Source organism: Strongylocentrotus purpuratus, unplaced genomic scaffold (assembly GCF_000002235.5).
Source record: "Strongylocentrotus purpuratus isolate Spur 01 unplaced genomic scaffold, Spur_5.0 spur5_scaffold_21, whole genome shotgun sequence".
Lineage (NCBI taxonomy): Eukaryota > Metazoa > Echinodermata > Echinoidea > Camarodonta > Strongylocentrotidae > Strongylocentrotus > Strongylocentrotus purpuratus.
In genome coordinates, this window is record NW_022145607.1 from 9,747,049 (window position 1) to 9,762,597 (window position 15,549).

The window sequence follows — 15,549 nt, forward strand, 5'->3', positions numbered from 1 at the left end:
TGGGTAAAAATGTCTGAAAATAATAGCAATAATTTGGATATGTGAACTTGCAGCATTTCGCATCTGACTAAAAATAAATCACTTGCTTTCAAAGTTTTAATTACTGGCAGAATAAACACAAACACAGATCAAAAAGGTTTGAGAAACATCAGACAGGAAAGTTGTAAGTTTCCATATCATATGATATGAAGAAAACTATGTCAACTATCATTTCCCAAAATACTAACTGTTTTAGTATATTGTGAAATCCTTAATTTTTAATTTTTTTTATTTTTTAAAATACTTTTTAAATAGCTTAATAAATAATGTAATTTTAATGTGTATCATGCTGAAAAAGAGATGAAATTTTTTAATACATACCATAATGATGCAAGAAATTGTAGAAAGCAGAACAGGATTGCCAGAATGGTGATTTCCCACTGTAAGAAAGAGAAAAAGAGAGAGAGAGAAAATCCTCAAAGTTTCTTTATTCCATTTTATTTTGTTAACTTTAGGGCTAGTCCGAGCTGTTGTCTTTACATCACAAACCGCATCTTACATGTTAGTATACATGTTTACCGTATCTGATAACTGTAGTTAATAGCACTATTGGAGCTTTTAACAGGCCAAATATGGAATGAAAAGACACATTTTGATGTCACTATAATTACGCTCAACTCTACAATACGTTGTAACCTACGAGAAATCAAATTACCAAAATACCTTGGGCATGCCCTTTACTGACATAGCAACAGAGTCTCTAACCATGATTATGTTCCATGCAGGTTCAGCACAGATATAGGCATCATATCATGCATAAATCTTCTTGTTCCTCCAAAAATAGGTATTTAATTTGTTTCATACTTAAAAACACTCCCATCAAAATATTACTCATCATTAGTAGTGGTAATATCAGCATTAAGCTGCTCATCAACATCAACATCAGTTTCATCATCTTCATCTTCATCTTCATCATCATCATCATCATCATCATCATCATCATCATCATCATCATCATCAGTATCATCATCATCATCATCATCATCATCATCATCAGTATCAGTATCATTATCATCATCATCACCTTCATCATTTTCTTCTTCATCATCATCATCAACACAATCATCAATACCATTATCTCCACCACCATAACAATCATTTCCACAATGCTGATGTCTTTTTAATCATCATCATCATCATCATCATCATCATCATCATCATCATCATCATCATCATCATTGCCATCCTTCTTCTTCATCATCATCATCATCATCATCATCATCATCATCATCATCATCATCATCATCATCATCATCATCATCATCCTCCTCCTCCTCATCATTCATCATACTACCCCAGACTATAATCCACTTACCCACAGTGCAGACATGAGTGTCAATGCAATCATGGCGATCATGATTAATGTTGCAATAATCCTCTTCTCCTTAAACATGTTCTTCAGCTGATTGATGGGTCCCATTAGAAACAGGGTCCTTTAGAGAAAAAAAGAAGACAGTCAAACAAAATTATTAACGAATGAGTAGAGCTGGCCAGGTATTTGGTATTTTGTCGAATTTGTCCCACACATCACCAACATCCAAGTTTATGGTACAAGTACATCTGGGCCCCGTCAAAGAGTTGTAATTGATCCAAATCAATTGCGAGTTTGCAGTCTCCCATCTCTTATGTACATAGTTGTGATTGATATCAATCACAAATAACTTGTGATTAATCACAATTGTTTTTAAGACAGGGCCCTGATGTTTGTATTAATTTGCAAGCCCTACCAAAGCTTTGATTAGACCCAAGCTTAAAGGTAAAGACCAGTATTGGAAATGCCCCAATTTCAAAAAATGAAATGGAAGCTCTCATTACCAATCATGTGAAAGAATATGTTTTGACTAATACATGATGATAAAAAATTTGCCGGGAAACTGCCTAATAATTCATATATTTGGTAAATTTGTTTCTCTCATGGTCTGTGAGAGATATAGGGTAGTCCCATATACATCTTTCTGTGTACAGTGCTTGTAACTTTACGAAGAATGGGCCAAATTTCTTATCACTTTGATGATTCCAGAACCTTGCAGATGCTAGATGCTAGATGATCAACCTTTTCTGATCGATTCCACAACGTTTCTTTCACAATGCAATCGCATGACCATAACTGGTCTTTACCATTAAAGTCAAAGTATATTTCTGATGTACCATACTAATAGTAACCTAAACAGATTAGACACCAAATGACAAAATATATTGAACTTGTCATGCTATATCATTTGTTAGCACACAGCAATAGCAAATGCAGTACTGCATAATGATCAATATATTTAACAATTATGTCCATAATTATATACATATGCTAGAAGAGAAGTACCTTCAAGGGGACTGCAGGATCAAGCTTTTATCTGTAACATCTTTTAAATGAATTAACATCTCACATTAATTAGAACACAATATCAAAATTGTCTTCAAATCCCTACTGATGTGTATTTCTACCAAATTAACTTCACTGTCCTGTATACCCTGCTCAAACTCTTATCTGCCTGCCCTTTCTTCCCGCCCCCCCCCCCCACTCCGTGAACGGAGGGATACCATGCGTGTTCCCAAACTCTCTGGCTCGTAACAAAAGTAGAAGGTCTACCCGTATTGACTTTACACACCAAACTTTTGTTGAAAAGGGGGGGGGGGGGGGTGTGCTGAAAAAGGTTTGTATAACATAAGAAAAAGGTTGACCCGTATTGACTTTACACACCAGACTTTTGCTGAAAACGGGGGGGGGGGGGGGGGGGGGGGGGGGGGTCGCTGGGAACACGCATATGCGTACCCTAAATAACACTGAGAGGGGGGGGGGGGCCTTTCTTTCACTTACCCAGAAAGAGCGATTACGGTGCCGAAGCAATACAGGACGGCAAACGTACGAAGGTTATGACTCGATGGAATGAAGAGGAGGAAGGAACCCTATAGGAAACAAAGAATAAATAAATAAATAAATAGTGAACATTTATAATGCGCCATGTCTGTCAATAATGACACTCCTGGCGCAGTTGTGTGAAAATTGTATAATTATAATTGTGGGCATACGACGAACCAGTGATTCAAGAAAGAAAGTAAAACACACATACCGGTAAGTTAAAGTTTAACATACTTCAGGACATAATTTTGCAATAATAGAATTACAATAATTTTTATTTATTTTTTTTTTTTTTTTGAACCTAAAAGCAAGGTTACACACATAAAAAGAATAAGAACAAATCAGACGATTGGGTTATGTAGTCTTGCAGCACCAGCTACATACCAGTGATATCACTAATGGTTGACCTGTATTGAAAAACCACTGATATCACTAATGTCTTTGTGTAAGATATTAATCTACATTTGCCACACTCCACCCAGGTGAGGTAAATGGGTATCGGGTAGGAGGAAATTCCTTGAATGCTTGAGCGCCTTTTCATGGAAGCTTGGCTAAAGCCAGGGGTAATGATATGATTGCAGGCCAAGCCTTTTATATATTATACTAGGAGGACCCGTGGAAAATCCACGGGATTCTAGGGGGTGGTACGTGGTTGTATTTATGATGTGCTATCAATTTTTTTTCAATTTTCATGTTAGATGATCTATTTTTAATATTCATGTTTGTTTTTCTTTTTTTTTCTTCCCCCTTTTAATTTCAATTTCATTTTCCCTCTTGGTAAAGGCCTACTTTTTATCCTTTTATTCTTTTTCTACTCTTGTCATAATATTTAATTCGATAGATGATCAACCTTTTGTTTGCTGTTTCATATATCATTTTGAAATGTTTTTTTTTATTTGTAACATATTAAAACTTGAAGATTAAAAGAAAAAATGAAATTAGTAATTTGTAAATAAACTGATGCAAACTATTTTACGCTTTAACTTTCGTTTTCACTTTCATTATTTATGATTATTGTTTTTCATTCATTCCCATCCTTATTCCCATTATCCCTTTCCCGTCCAGTTTCTTACGAATTATACTGTTCTCAAACCTCCCATTTTCATTTTTCATATTTTCACTCATCTCTAATTAGAACTTGTTCCAATTAATCAAAACATGAGTAACAATTGTTTAATTTGGCTTAACATACATTATTACAACTACATGTTCTATTAAACAAAATGATCAACAAAATGATATTTTGCATGGATGATAAGAACTTCAGAGAGGTCCCGGAGGTCTCAGTGAAAATACACAAATATTGACTGCTCATGAGGATGAAATTATCATTCCCAAGGTGGTGTTCATACCGGTCCTTCTATCACCCGAGGCAAAGCCGAGGGGGTGATAGAAGGGCCAGTATTTGAACGAAATCGAGGGAGTGATAATTTCCACCACCATCCGATTACAGAGCAGTCCTTATTTTGTTTTGTTTATCCCTCATGCTTTCATTAACAGGTCAGTAGAAAAGAAATCCAACATCAAGAGTCTATTTAACATATTCTTTCGGAGTTCAAAAGTTTCAAATAACCAACGCTAAACGAAATCAAACATACGGAAATCGAATCTATACAGTGTAGTGCAGTAACTGCGGCGCAGCGTAAAACGATGGCTTGAGCGCCGTGATGACCCGCCTGAGTTGGGCGCTGGAAGGAATTTGAAATCCTGTATGCTCTGTGTGTGTGCAATGATTGATTAGGCGTACTATCACAGATCTATTAGCGTTATTATTGTTGTCATTTCGATGTAGTTTTCATGAAAAGACCTATAAGACAGAAGCTTGGACTATGAATATGTTGGTATAGATCACAGAATTTGAATAATTGTTTTCAGAGTAAAGATTTTACGCGAAAATAGGTCCATCGTTTGCGCATGTCGAGTGTAGCCCAGCTCAGCTCACACACAGTCACAGTTCCGACAGTGCTCGGCAGCAGTGTAGTGGCGCAATGCGCTGTCCGTGTGTGGACTCAAGCCTCAAGGCAGCCAGCTTGCAACTGAACTGTAAGTTACGATGGATTTCTTGTGAAAACTTTACTTTGAAGAATGATTATCAAAATTCAGTAAACATGGACGGAATAATCACAAAGTTAGCCCTGCTTTCATACCTCTAATTCACGTTAACTATATACAAATCACAAATCACGGCAATCATAGAATGAAAGTCGCAAACCGACTGTGCGTGTGACATGAGCGTAAAATCATCGCATACATGCACGTACAGGCATAGGCCGTCTGGCGTACAAAGCATACCCTATAGCAAGATCCATAACACGGGTAAGCCCAGCCCGTCAGAGCGTAGATTTACTACATCTCATCACCCGGGTGAGTCATCGGTTACTGTTTATTTCTCTGACACGCTACAAAGCATATCCTATAGTAAGAGGTCTAACTCGGGGTACGCCCCACCGTTTAAAGATGAGATTTGCTACACCCGTTGACGCGAGTGGATTCTCGTCTATTGTGTGTCTCTTCGTCTCTCTTTGATAATTAGACAAAGGGCGGGAGCACGCCTTGTCAACTCGCTCTCGCGGGTTCGTCGCCTCCTTGCAATCCACGACGCCCGCCGTACTTTCGTTCGCCCGTCCTCCCCGAAACCCCGAAACCGCGTTTAACGGCATGGACGTCGATCGCGGGGTCGAGGTGGCACGCGGGTTACGGGAGACAGGCCTCATGGAATTGTGCCACCGTTCCCGCGCCACGGCGGAGGCGAGCGGGGTCGGGGAAAGACCTTTTTGAGGAACCGTTTTGGACCCCCCGCGGCGATTTTGCGTATTAGTAATATAGATTTATTCAGAACCCTTCACTGGAGCTACAAACATGTAGATGCAAGTGGATATTTAGTGGTTTTTAAATGGCTGATGACTAGAGAAGATAATTATGCTTGAAACTTACCAATATGGATAGTGAGCAACCAATAACAAAGCAGGCAATGAATCCTTTAATGCGGGTTGACCAGCTGAGTGAAGAGGCATTGTACACCTGAAAAATAAAATATTCCACAAACATATAATTGTTTAAAAAGGAGAATTAACTCTAAAGAGAAATGCACTAATTATTTTAATATTTTTCCCATTTGTTGAGCTTATACACTATGTCAGATCAAAACATGAGAGGGGGAATCACTCAAGATATCTTTTACGATTGAGTCCCATGCAGTGCTATTTGGGGTCTGCCATTTCCTTGGTGTGTACATGTGTCAAGAGAGTTCAATCACTACATATGTTACACTTACAGTAAGAAATATATTTCCTTTGCGCAATAATGCCAAATCTGATTTGTTTCATCAAATAGATTTAAAAGAATATGAATGGGAAAAAAAATACTAGATTGAGATCTGGACTATGTTGTTCAGAAATTTTCAGGTGGGGGTATTGACAATTCAAAATGAATCAGTAGTTCAAAGAAGCTTCCATGCAAAATGTCATAGATCTTTGTGTTGGACAAAAATAATTGACATTATAAAGTAGCTCTAGTATTTTAAACATCGTGATTGGTCAAAATGCGTCACATGACAATATGACATGACAATATGACATGACCATCACTATGAACATGACTGACAAAGAAAGCGGACAAAATATACAGTTCCTCAGGTAGACAAAGGAACATCCCTTCACTGCTATTATGTAAAAAGTGAATATGCATGTGACACCTGTTCTACACATTTTTACATAATAGCAGTGAAGGGATGTTCCTTTGTCTACCTGACGAACTGTATATTTTGTCCGCTTTGTTTGTCAGTCATGTTCATAGTGCATGCACCTTTTTTGTGGGCATGCACGATCAAAGCGCGCGCCAAAAAAAGCGCAGTCAAGAGTATCATTGCACGCTCTAAGATCGATATCCAGCGCAGCGTACATGTAGAGCAAGTGCAAGGTCTTATCTTTTCATTTTCTAGTACCAACATAATCTCCTAGACTCCGACTATAGACCTACGTTAGATCTAGATCTTTTGTTTGTTTTGATTTCCATTTGTCGCTATTTTATAAAACAAATAACACACTTGACACTGTTATCATTCCTGATATGACCCAGCAAGCAAGACACAGATGTAAAATGACTAAGGTGCAAGACCCGGAAGCTGGGACATCCCCCTTGAAGTTAGACCTGGAATCTTGGAGATGGCTTCTTCCAGAAGCTTTGGCATTCAAGGTATTCAAGGTATTGTGTGTAATGTAAATGCAGTGTACGCTCGGTATCTTCAGATGGTGCACACTGTAAGCTCGTGCACAGAGGTGGCCCCAATCTAAAGAAACCTCGCACTGCATTTACCACTAACAAACGCTGGGTCGTGCGTTATTTGTAGAATATTATTATTAAAGACAGACAAATATTTAGTGTTTGATGCATATTTTCATTGAATCAAAAGCGAATTGACAGCTGTATTTGAGTTAAGTATTCTGAAACACAAACCTCATAGTCATTAGCAGCATTACGGTATATATACTTTGTGTGTAGGAAAAAAACGTTAAGAGTTAAGACTCAAGAGTAAGACACCCTCTGTTGATTTTTCAAAACAAAACTCACAAACACAGCTGGACAAAAACTCAACAAAATTCACTCAAAATCGGCATAAGAGAAGGCATTAATATGTTTGTTTAGTGTCCAGACACCCAACCACCATCACCTAGCCTGATTTGACATCTCTATAATCTAGAGAAAAGATAACGATTAAGAGTAGACCTATAAGAGTGTTGATAGGAATTGAAAAATTATAATATAGATTCTAGGCCTAAAGATTGTATCCAACACGTAAAGCTACGCGCGGGACTGAAGTCAAGGATCTTGGGTCCCGTCTACGTCACATTAAATACTCGTATAATGTGAAAAAAGTACAGCGAAAGTGCATCGTGAATTTTAACCAAATATAACAAACTACCGAATACTTACGTCGGTTATTATGCTTTGCTCATCCTGCTGCTCTTCTTCTCCACGCAATACCTTTTTCAACTTGTCCATTTTCCTTATTATTGTAATCTCACTCTGCAAGTTAAGATTTTTTAGTCTATCATTTATGAATGAATAATTGAACAGCGTGATTTTTTACGACAAACCTAAATTTAACTTATGTCGTCATACGACTCCAAATTCGATTCAATGGGCAATAATTTGCTCCACAGCCAATTTCTAACATCTCTGTTTTGTAATTGGAAAGGAAAGAAAAGAGAAAGCTAATGTTGATTATTAATTTAGGCCACATGTTTGCCTTCGATCCCCTCTCTCCCAATCTGCTACTTAATTTTAGCAGGAAATTTGATTTTCTTTTTCAAGGGGTGGGGGCGGGGGATGATATAGATCGAGGCCCCATAGTGGCATAGCAGCCAGATATTTTTGTTGACATGTTCTTTGAGAGGACCATCAAGCAGTCATTTTTTTCCCACTAGTATATTTCACTCGGATCGATCATGTAGAGAAACTATGATATTTTATGATTTTTAAATACAATATAATTAATACTTTTTTTCCAGTTTTAATTTACACATTGGAAATTTCTTGTATACATGAAATTCTTCTTTTTTTTTTTACTAACTTCCAATGCATGTAGGCCTATATGTGCATGCATGCTCTCATTAATTTTGAATATCTTTGATCTTCTCCGTTTCCTAGTACAATTTGTGAATATATTCATTGACTTTTCCCATTCTCACTATAAATTTGTCTTACAATTGAACTCTAGAATAGGCCCTATAGATGCACTTCTTCTTAAAGAGAAGGTTGAGTTCTGGGAAGAGGTGAAAAATAAATTGTGAGCATTACTCATTCTTATTATGCAAGTGTGGAAGAACATCAGTTAAGACATGTTCCCTGAAAAGCATGGCTCTTCAAATGCCTTCATATTCTAAATATGCATGTAACATCGTAAAAATCGGGGGGGGGGGGGGGGCGGCTTTTTACGCCACATGTTCGTGTAGTCCCATATACATCTTTCTGTGCAAGTGTTTGTAACTTTACCAAGACTTGGCCACATTTCTTATCATTTTGATGATTCCAGAACCTTGCAATACACACAAACTCTTTAGATGATCAACCTTTTCTGGTCGGTTCCACACCGTTTCTTTCACAATGCAATCGCATGACCAGAACTCAACTTCATCTTTAATCTTCTCATTCTCACTTTCATTTAAACAATATCCAAACCTCATCCCTTTCACATTTTCTTACTTCATATGACCCTCTTCTAGTCAAACAATTATTAACACTTTCTTTTTCTTCTTCTCCAATTCTGACTGTAAGTAGCTCTCTTTTCATTAAACAATAAGTGTATACTTCTCTTTCTCTCATTCTCACCAAACTTCTACGTCAAAGGACTATACTTCTCTTCTTCTCTTTGTCATATTCTCACTACGTGCAACACTTATCTATTTGAATAATATCAACACCCTTTTTCACGATACACATTTAAATTGAATAAAACCTTCCCCTTCTCTTCCTCTCACAACAATTTTTTTATACATCAACAATACATACAAGTCTCTATACGGTCTCTTTCTCCAAATTTTTTGTTGGGAGTCTGTTTTCTCTTCTTTGAACCTCGAGAGTAACAAAAATCCAGCAGAATAAAACAAACGATTGCTTCACATTGTTTCTTTTCATCACTTTATTTTCATTTATTGGGTCACGAGACCAACATATTTCCATTCTCTACGGATAGAAGTAGATACGGCTCTGAGAAAAAAATTACAAACGAATGGTTGATACATAATTCTGTCACATTCGTAAAAATAGACAAGACAAATCTGACCACAAAGGTTTCACAGATGACAGCTTGAAAACACTCAATATTCATTTCATAGAAACTGGAGCTTGCGGGTAGACTGACTGCATAGTAGAAATTAAGATGCAAGGGACTAATAGGGATCTTACTAATAGAGAATCGTAAACAGTATATCAAAAAGAGGAAAGACATTAAACGTTGTCTAAATACAGGATTTCAAACTGCTCTTAAACTCTTCTAGAATTTGTACATGTAGTTTAAAGCTCTCTTTTTCATTATAGACATAATTTCTCTTTATTTTCATAAACCACATTTCGATTAAATGATCGGAGGACAATCCCATTTATACACTCAATAGATAGAATATGGAACAATGTCTTTTCTTAGACTGGATGAGGTGTAAATGTACAAATAATTTACATCACAGTACGGAAAATACCCTTTATCAATTATTACGTCATGGTCCATCAAGATTTTGGGTAGTTAGTTGGATATTAGCATTCAACATGAACATTTATCTAGTAGACTTTGTTGTATCAGATAGATAACATGTAACACACATCAGTGTCATTAATGATATATAACATCCATTGTGGAGTAAAGCATAACTAACCATCAACATAAATACAAAAGAGTAAATAAAAATAAAATAATAAACGATTGAACAAGATAAGATATGAAATAAAATTGATATTGCTTTCACTGTAGTAAAACAAGAATGCATCTCTTGTTCTTGTTTTGCATACATAACATCATACATTCATTTGGAACACTGCTAAAGCAAAGTAAAGATTGCTTTTACAACACCTGATGACAATTATTTCATCAAGGGCAGATTTGTATTCTAACCCATAAAACACCAAACATATGTCTGTGGTTTTTATGTGCTTTTACATTACTTGATCTAGAGATTTGCTTCAGCTATACTAATTACCAATTTGGAAAAGCAAATGATGGGGCATTTCAACTCTAGAATTTTAACTTGGTAGAATATCAAGATCTGTTTCTGCAATCATATGGCATGGTTCAGAGAAGGGTTGAATCATCCAGAATCGCTTAGTGTCACTGGCATGTTCAGTTGGCAAATGCACTATAATTTTATTTGAAGGCATTTACTCAACATTGATGTGCCCCAATATGAAACAGGGACACTAGGGCCCGTAAAAAAAAGCTTAGCAATTGATTGCACGATTGATTTTTCCGGATTGATTGCATTGAGCACTATGTGCAGTCAATCGCAAAAATCAATTGTACATTCAATTGCTTTGCTTCATGTTACAGGACCCAGAGTGAGTAAGGATAACAAGTTTTTGATGTGATTTTGCACCCCCTCCCACCCCCTGAATGATGCAGACCCTTTCCATTTCTTTAAAACATGATACATGATAAATAAAAGGATAAAGAGGGTCTAAATCATTTCTGGAGGGGAGGGGTATAAACAAAACTTTAAAATTATACAAAGTCAACTTACAGTCTCTTCACCGTTTTACGGAACCTGTAATTCATACCATGGGTAGAAATGCAGATAACTATCATCTTCATTATATTTCCCTCAAACTCAGAAACATCAGGCAATGTAAATTCTAAAAAATGGTTTTAAGATGTCGATCCATGGAAATGACAACTGACAGAGTAATAATTCAGCACATTTATAACACACTTGAACAGTTGTATTACAATGTATGGTATGTAGCTATTAATTCACCGACCAAAATAGCATATTCGTAAAACAAAAATTACAAACACTGCCTCACACTCAATTCAATTATATATCTCTCTTTCTCTCTCTTTCTCTCTCTCTCTCTCTCTCTCTCTCTCTCGTCTCTCTCTCTCTCTCTCTCTCTCTCTTTCTCTCTCTCTCTCTCTCTTTGTATCTCTATCCCTCTCACACACACTCCATTTTATTTTGAATCAATTTGACATCCAGATTTACATACCTGCATCAATTCATTTTCCTATATATAATATGCACACAGACACTCACCCAACACACAATAAACATTAAGAAATAACATAACTTTCCCCCTTTTTATCAAACAAGTAATTTTCTACAAATGTACACATTCTATGTCTAATCCGTGATAAATCTTCTATGCAATCCAATAACTTTTCAACATAATCATATTGATTAAGAAAAATGTCTTGAATTACACATCACAAAATGCATGTTACACATGACATTGCTACCAACTCCAAACCAAATGATCATCTGTATACAGTCAACTTCCATTTTAGTTTAGGACATACAAATGCTTAATCTTCATGTGCATATTTTAACCCCTCAAACATCATTGCAAATTAAATTTAAAAACAACGATTTTGATGCGTGTTGTGGCAATTAAAATATAAACTAATCTCAAAGTTGTAGAAACTTCATCTATTTCCCGAATCAAAGTTCATCTAAGATTTGACTTAAATTTTGGTTTAAGCTTTCAGATGATGATTTCTAAGTTATCATTTTCCCTAAATACCACAGCTCTGAACAATTGGAGATATACATGGTCGAGCACAGTATCCATTAAACAAAGTACTTCTTATTAATGCTGGTCCATAATTCATAATGCCTTCTATATCCATACAAGGCAAGGGTACAAAAAATACATATGCACACCTAATAAATTTATACATGTATTTGAAATATCCATGACATATTTCTTACATCAACATTATATTTAAGAAAAAGTAAAATCTATAAATGGAAACGCCAAAATTCAGGTAGATGATGATGTACAAGATTTGAGTCGCGCAAAGATGAAATTTCATAATCATGGTCCTATACTTATCCTACTACTCCCTATTATTCTTAAGGTAGTATATGTAAATGGTCTCCATTCAAGTGAGCAATTAACACTGCTCCAATGATGAAGGTGTTCATTACATCAAACCTTACGCTACTTAATATTCGTTGGCAGTAGGGTCATGATTAGAATATATATTAAAGATCAAAAGGTAGACATTGAAAAAGGATGTCTTCATAATATGTTACATGTTCAACACATTGCTTTCTGCATTATAAAATATTACTTTGACAAAAAGATGATCATTCATATGTACAAAATGATTGGTGATTATTGAATGATTTTTGTTTTGTGTGTGTGTGCTCCAAATGGTGCAGAAATTTCTTGAATAATCATAGGTTTGTACACTTAAGAAACCAGAACATGATCTGAAGTGTGCATTTCAATGTGATATAGAGCACATAATGTATTTATTCATCCATTTATGGCCCAACAGCTCATATATTGCATCATAATAAATCAGACTTTGTCTTAAATTAAATTTTATTAATAGAACTCAAGATTAGCTTGAAAATGCCTTTTTTCAGTGGGTTTCAACCTAAGGTATCCTAGGGTTTAGATCTTTCAGCAGCCCTACACAATAACGCAAGGCTCCCACATTAAATAACAACCACAAAAACTACCGCAGCAAAATGACATACGCATAATGCAGTTAGCATTCTTTCATCTTAGAACAAAACCAAAAGTAAGAACAATTAAGGCTCGTTAGATATGACACGGTAAACCGCCGCAAAAAAGCCACCTCAGGTTTTTTGTACACGTCAATGAATGGTAACTGGGCACCATAAAGGTCCTGCCCGTGTTCACTAAGCTCTGTGTACGTCATCGTAACAAAACTTTTTAAAAACACTGAAGTTTTGCAGCATCACATCTGAACGAGGCCTTCAGAGTGTTTTTAGTTAAGCACAGAAACTTTGGTTTGTTGTGGCAGTTTACCATGCCCTATGTTGACAAGCCTTAGATGTAACTACATACTACGATGTACTTCTGGGATCTTATCATACCTGGAACTGCCCAGCATCTGTAAAAGGTGCAGAGACACAGCTGATGTTTAGTTGTCAAACAAAGCTGAAGGGTCCAGATGTGAGAACTCACCATACCATCCATAACTGACCCATATAAGCACACTGTTTTGTCTCACAGCGTTACATGCTTTGCCTTAATAAACAGGCTCTTCTTGTTGCTTCCATTTTCATATTCCACTGACTTATACTGAAGTTCATGATAAAGACTTTGTCCTTTGTGTTTGTGTTTATGGACATAGGACTTCATTCATACACATGTATTCATCATGACAAAGAACTTGTAGGTTGTGTGCAAGAGTAGTTCACAAATCCAACACGAAAATTCACTTAACCCGTTTACTACTAAGCTATCTAATTTCCTATGCAAAATACAGGAACCATTCAATTGACAGAGGCAAAGGGTTAAATCTTCAGGGTATAGCACTATAGAATCAATCCATGTCAATGACACTTTGACAAAATGAAGATATCTATCTTTGATGTTTGAGCCCACTTGCACTAACATAAACATGGATGACTGGAATCGCTCAATCACAAAATATAACGTATGAGAGTGGACGCCATCGAGAAAAAAAAATTCTTGATTCGTGGGGCTGGTTTCTACATAATTGGTCACAAACAGCTTCTTTTCTCCACTTTGAAAATGTGCACTCATATCATAATATATATATATTTATATATTTATCTATTTATATATATATTCATATATCCATATATCTCTGTGGAGATGACTGACATCTGTGGAGCTAGATGAGATTACCCTGTGGGAGAAAATTGAGAGAAAAAAAAAAGAAGAAAAAATTTGTAATGCAATATTGTGTAAATTGTTTCTTAATATTAAAATAACAGGTGCAAACTACATTAAATCTGGCTGCCGTTCAATTTTAGAGGTTGCACTACAAATTGTACTAGCATTAGATATATAAGCATGTGAAAAGATTGAGAAAAAAGAAAGGACATTTATTTTTCCTTCATTCATACATCAAATTTTGCATATCATTAATACAAACAATATGATCTGACTGGGATCCAATTTTAGAAGAAATTACACTAGCCTAAGATGTGAACATTCAAGAACAGATGTCAAAGAAAAAGACATTAATTTTCATTCATTTATTCAACGACTTATGCAATACTACACAAATAATGAATGGTTATGGTTGAGTTCAATGAACGAATGAAAAACATTCATTATTTGTTTTATACAACATCGAAGAAGATCTAATAGAACGTTAATCAACAAATTATGCCTTACTCCTTATATTAAAGATAAATTAAAGTTGGAGTCAAGTCTTCTCGATTACATTCACATTGCCTTTGCGTCAGATACACGAAGGGATACGAGAGGTACGCAGTGTGCATATAACCAAAAATGCACGCCCGTGCAATAGAATATCTATTGAATATCATGTGACCAACAATCCTCCAATCAAATGACAAGGATCCACGTAGGTGTTGTATAACATTCCTTAGAGCCAAGTGCAAACAATACTACAGTCAAACCTGTCTATAGCGACCGCCCATGGGAAACACAAAAAGTGGTCTTTGTAGACAGGTTCCTTTAGTTCAAGTTTCAATGAGAAACCATTTTTAAGGGAAACAAAAATGTGGTCTTTGAAGACAGGTGGTCACTAAAGCAGGTTTGACGGTATCTGATTGTGATTCAATTTTAGAAAGAAATTGCAAACTCTGTAAATTCAAATCTATTTGGGGCGACGAGTCCCTTACAAACAATGTGTGTTCTGCAGCAACATGTGCGGAGGAAGGTGGACTTACGAATGGATCTGCGGGTGCTTGAGCTTGTGTAGGTGGTCTCGTTGGTTGATTATACATAGGTTGACCCATACCTCCAACAGGTTGTCCAAACATGCCCGCGGGTGCCATGCCCATCGGTCTTACACCCATGCCCTTCAAGAGAAAAATCAAAAGAGAAACATAGAAATTATTAGGGTATGGTAACATTAAAAGCAATCGAGAATAAACACAGCCTGTTCATGTATTCCATGATTATAAACACAACGATATAGTTTCTCATATATATATATATATATATATATTACTTTTTTTTACAATGTG

The 15,549-nt window shown here is 36.1% G+C and overlaps 3 protein-coding genes across 3 annotated transcripts in view; all 3 read right to left on the reverse strand.

Moving 5' to 3' along the window:
- Positions 1-130, reverse strand: part of LOC115928128 (cytochrome P450 4F6-like) — a 26,792-nt gene extending 26,662 nt beyond the window's left edge. The window contains exon 1 of the mRNA XM_030994897.1: positions 120-130. The gene's annotated coding sequence lies outside the window, so the exon portion shown is untranslated. The remainder of the gene's footprint in view (positions 1-119) is intronic.
- LOC115928129 (vesicle transport protein SFT2B-like) overlaps positions 1-7,940 on the reverse strand; it is an 11,525-nt gene extending 3,585 nt beyond the window's left edge. Inside the window, exons 1-5 of the mRNA XM_030994898.1 lie at positions 7,826-7,940; positions 5,828-5,914; positions 2,852-2,940; positions 1,355-1,472; positions 361-419 (exon numbers count right to left, since the gene is read on the reverse strand). Coding sequence (XP_030850758.1) covers positions 361-419; positions 1,355-1,472; positions 2,852-2,940; positions 5,828-5,914; positions 7,826-7,894 — 422 coding nt within the window. The 5' untranslated portion in view covers positions 7,895-7,940. The remainder of the gene's footprint in view (positions 1-360; positions 420-1,354; positions 1,473-2,851; positions 2,941-5,827; positions 5,915-7,825) is intronic.
- Positions 7,941-9,518: 1,578 nt separating this feature from the next.
- The window catches only part of LOC105440521 (phosphatidylinositol-binding clathrin assembly protein-like), a 71,630-nt gene continuing 65,599 nt past the window's right edge, over positions 9,519-15,549 (reverse strand). Inside the window, exons 25-26 of the mRNA XM_030994899.1 lie at positions 15,250-15,381; positions 9,519-14,234 (exon numbers count right to left, since the gene is read on the reverse strand). Of these exons, the coding sequence (XP_030850759.1) occupies positions 14,220-14,234; positions 15,250-15,381 (147 nt within the window). The 3' untranslated portion in view covers positions 9,519-14,219. The remainder of the gene's footprint in view (positions 14,235-15,249; positions 15,382-15,549) is intronic.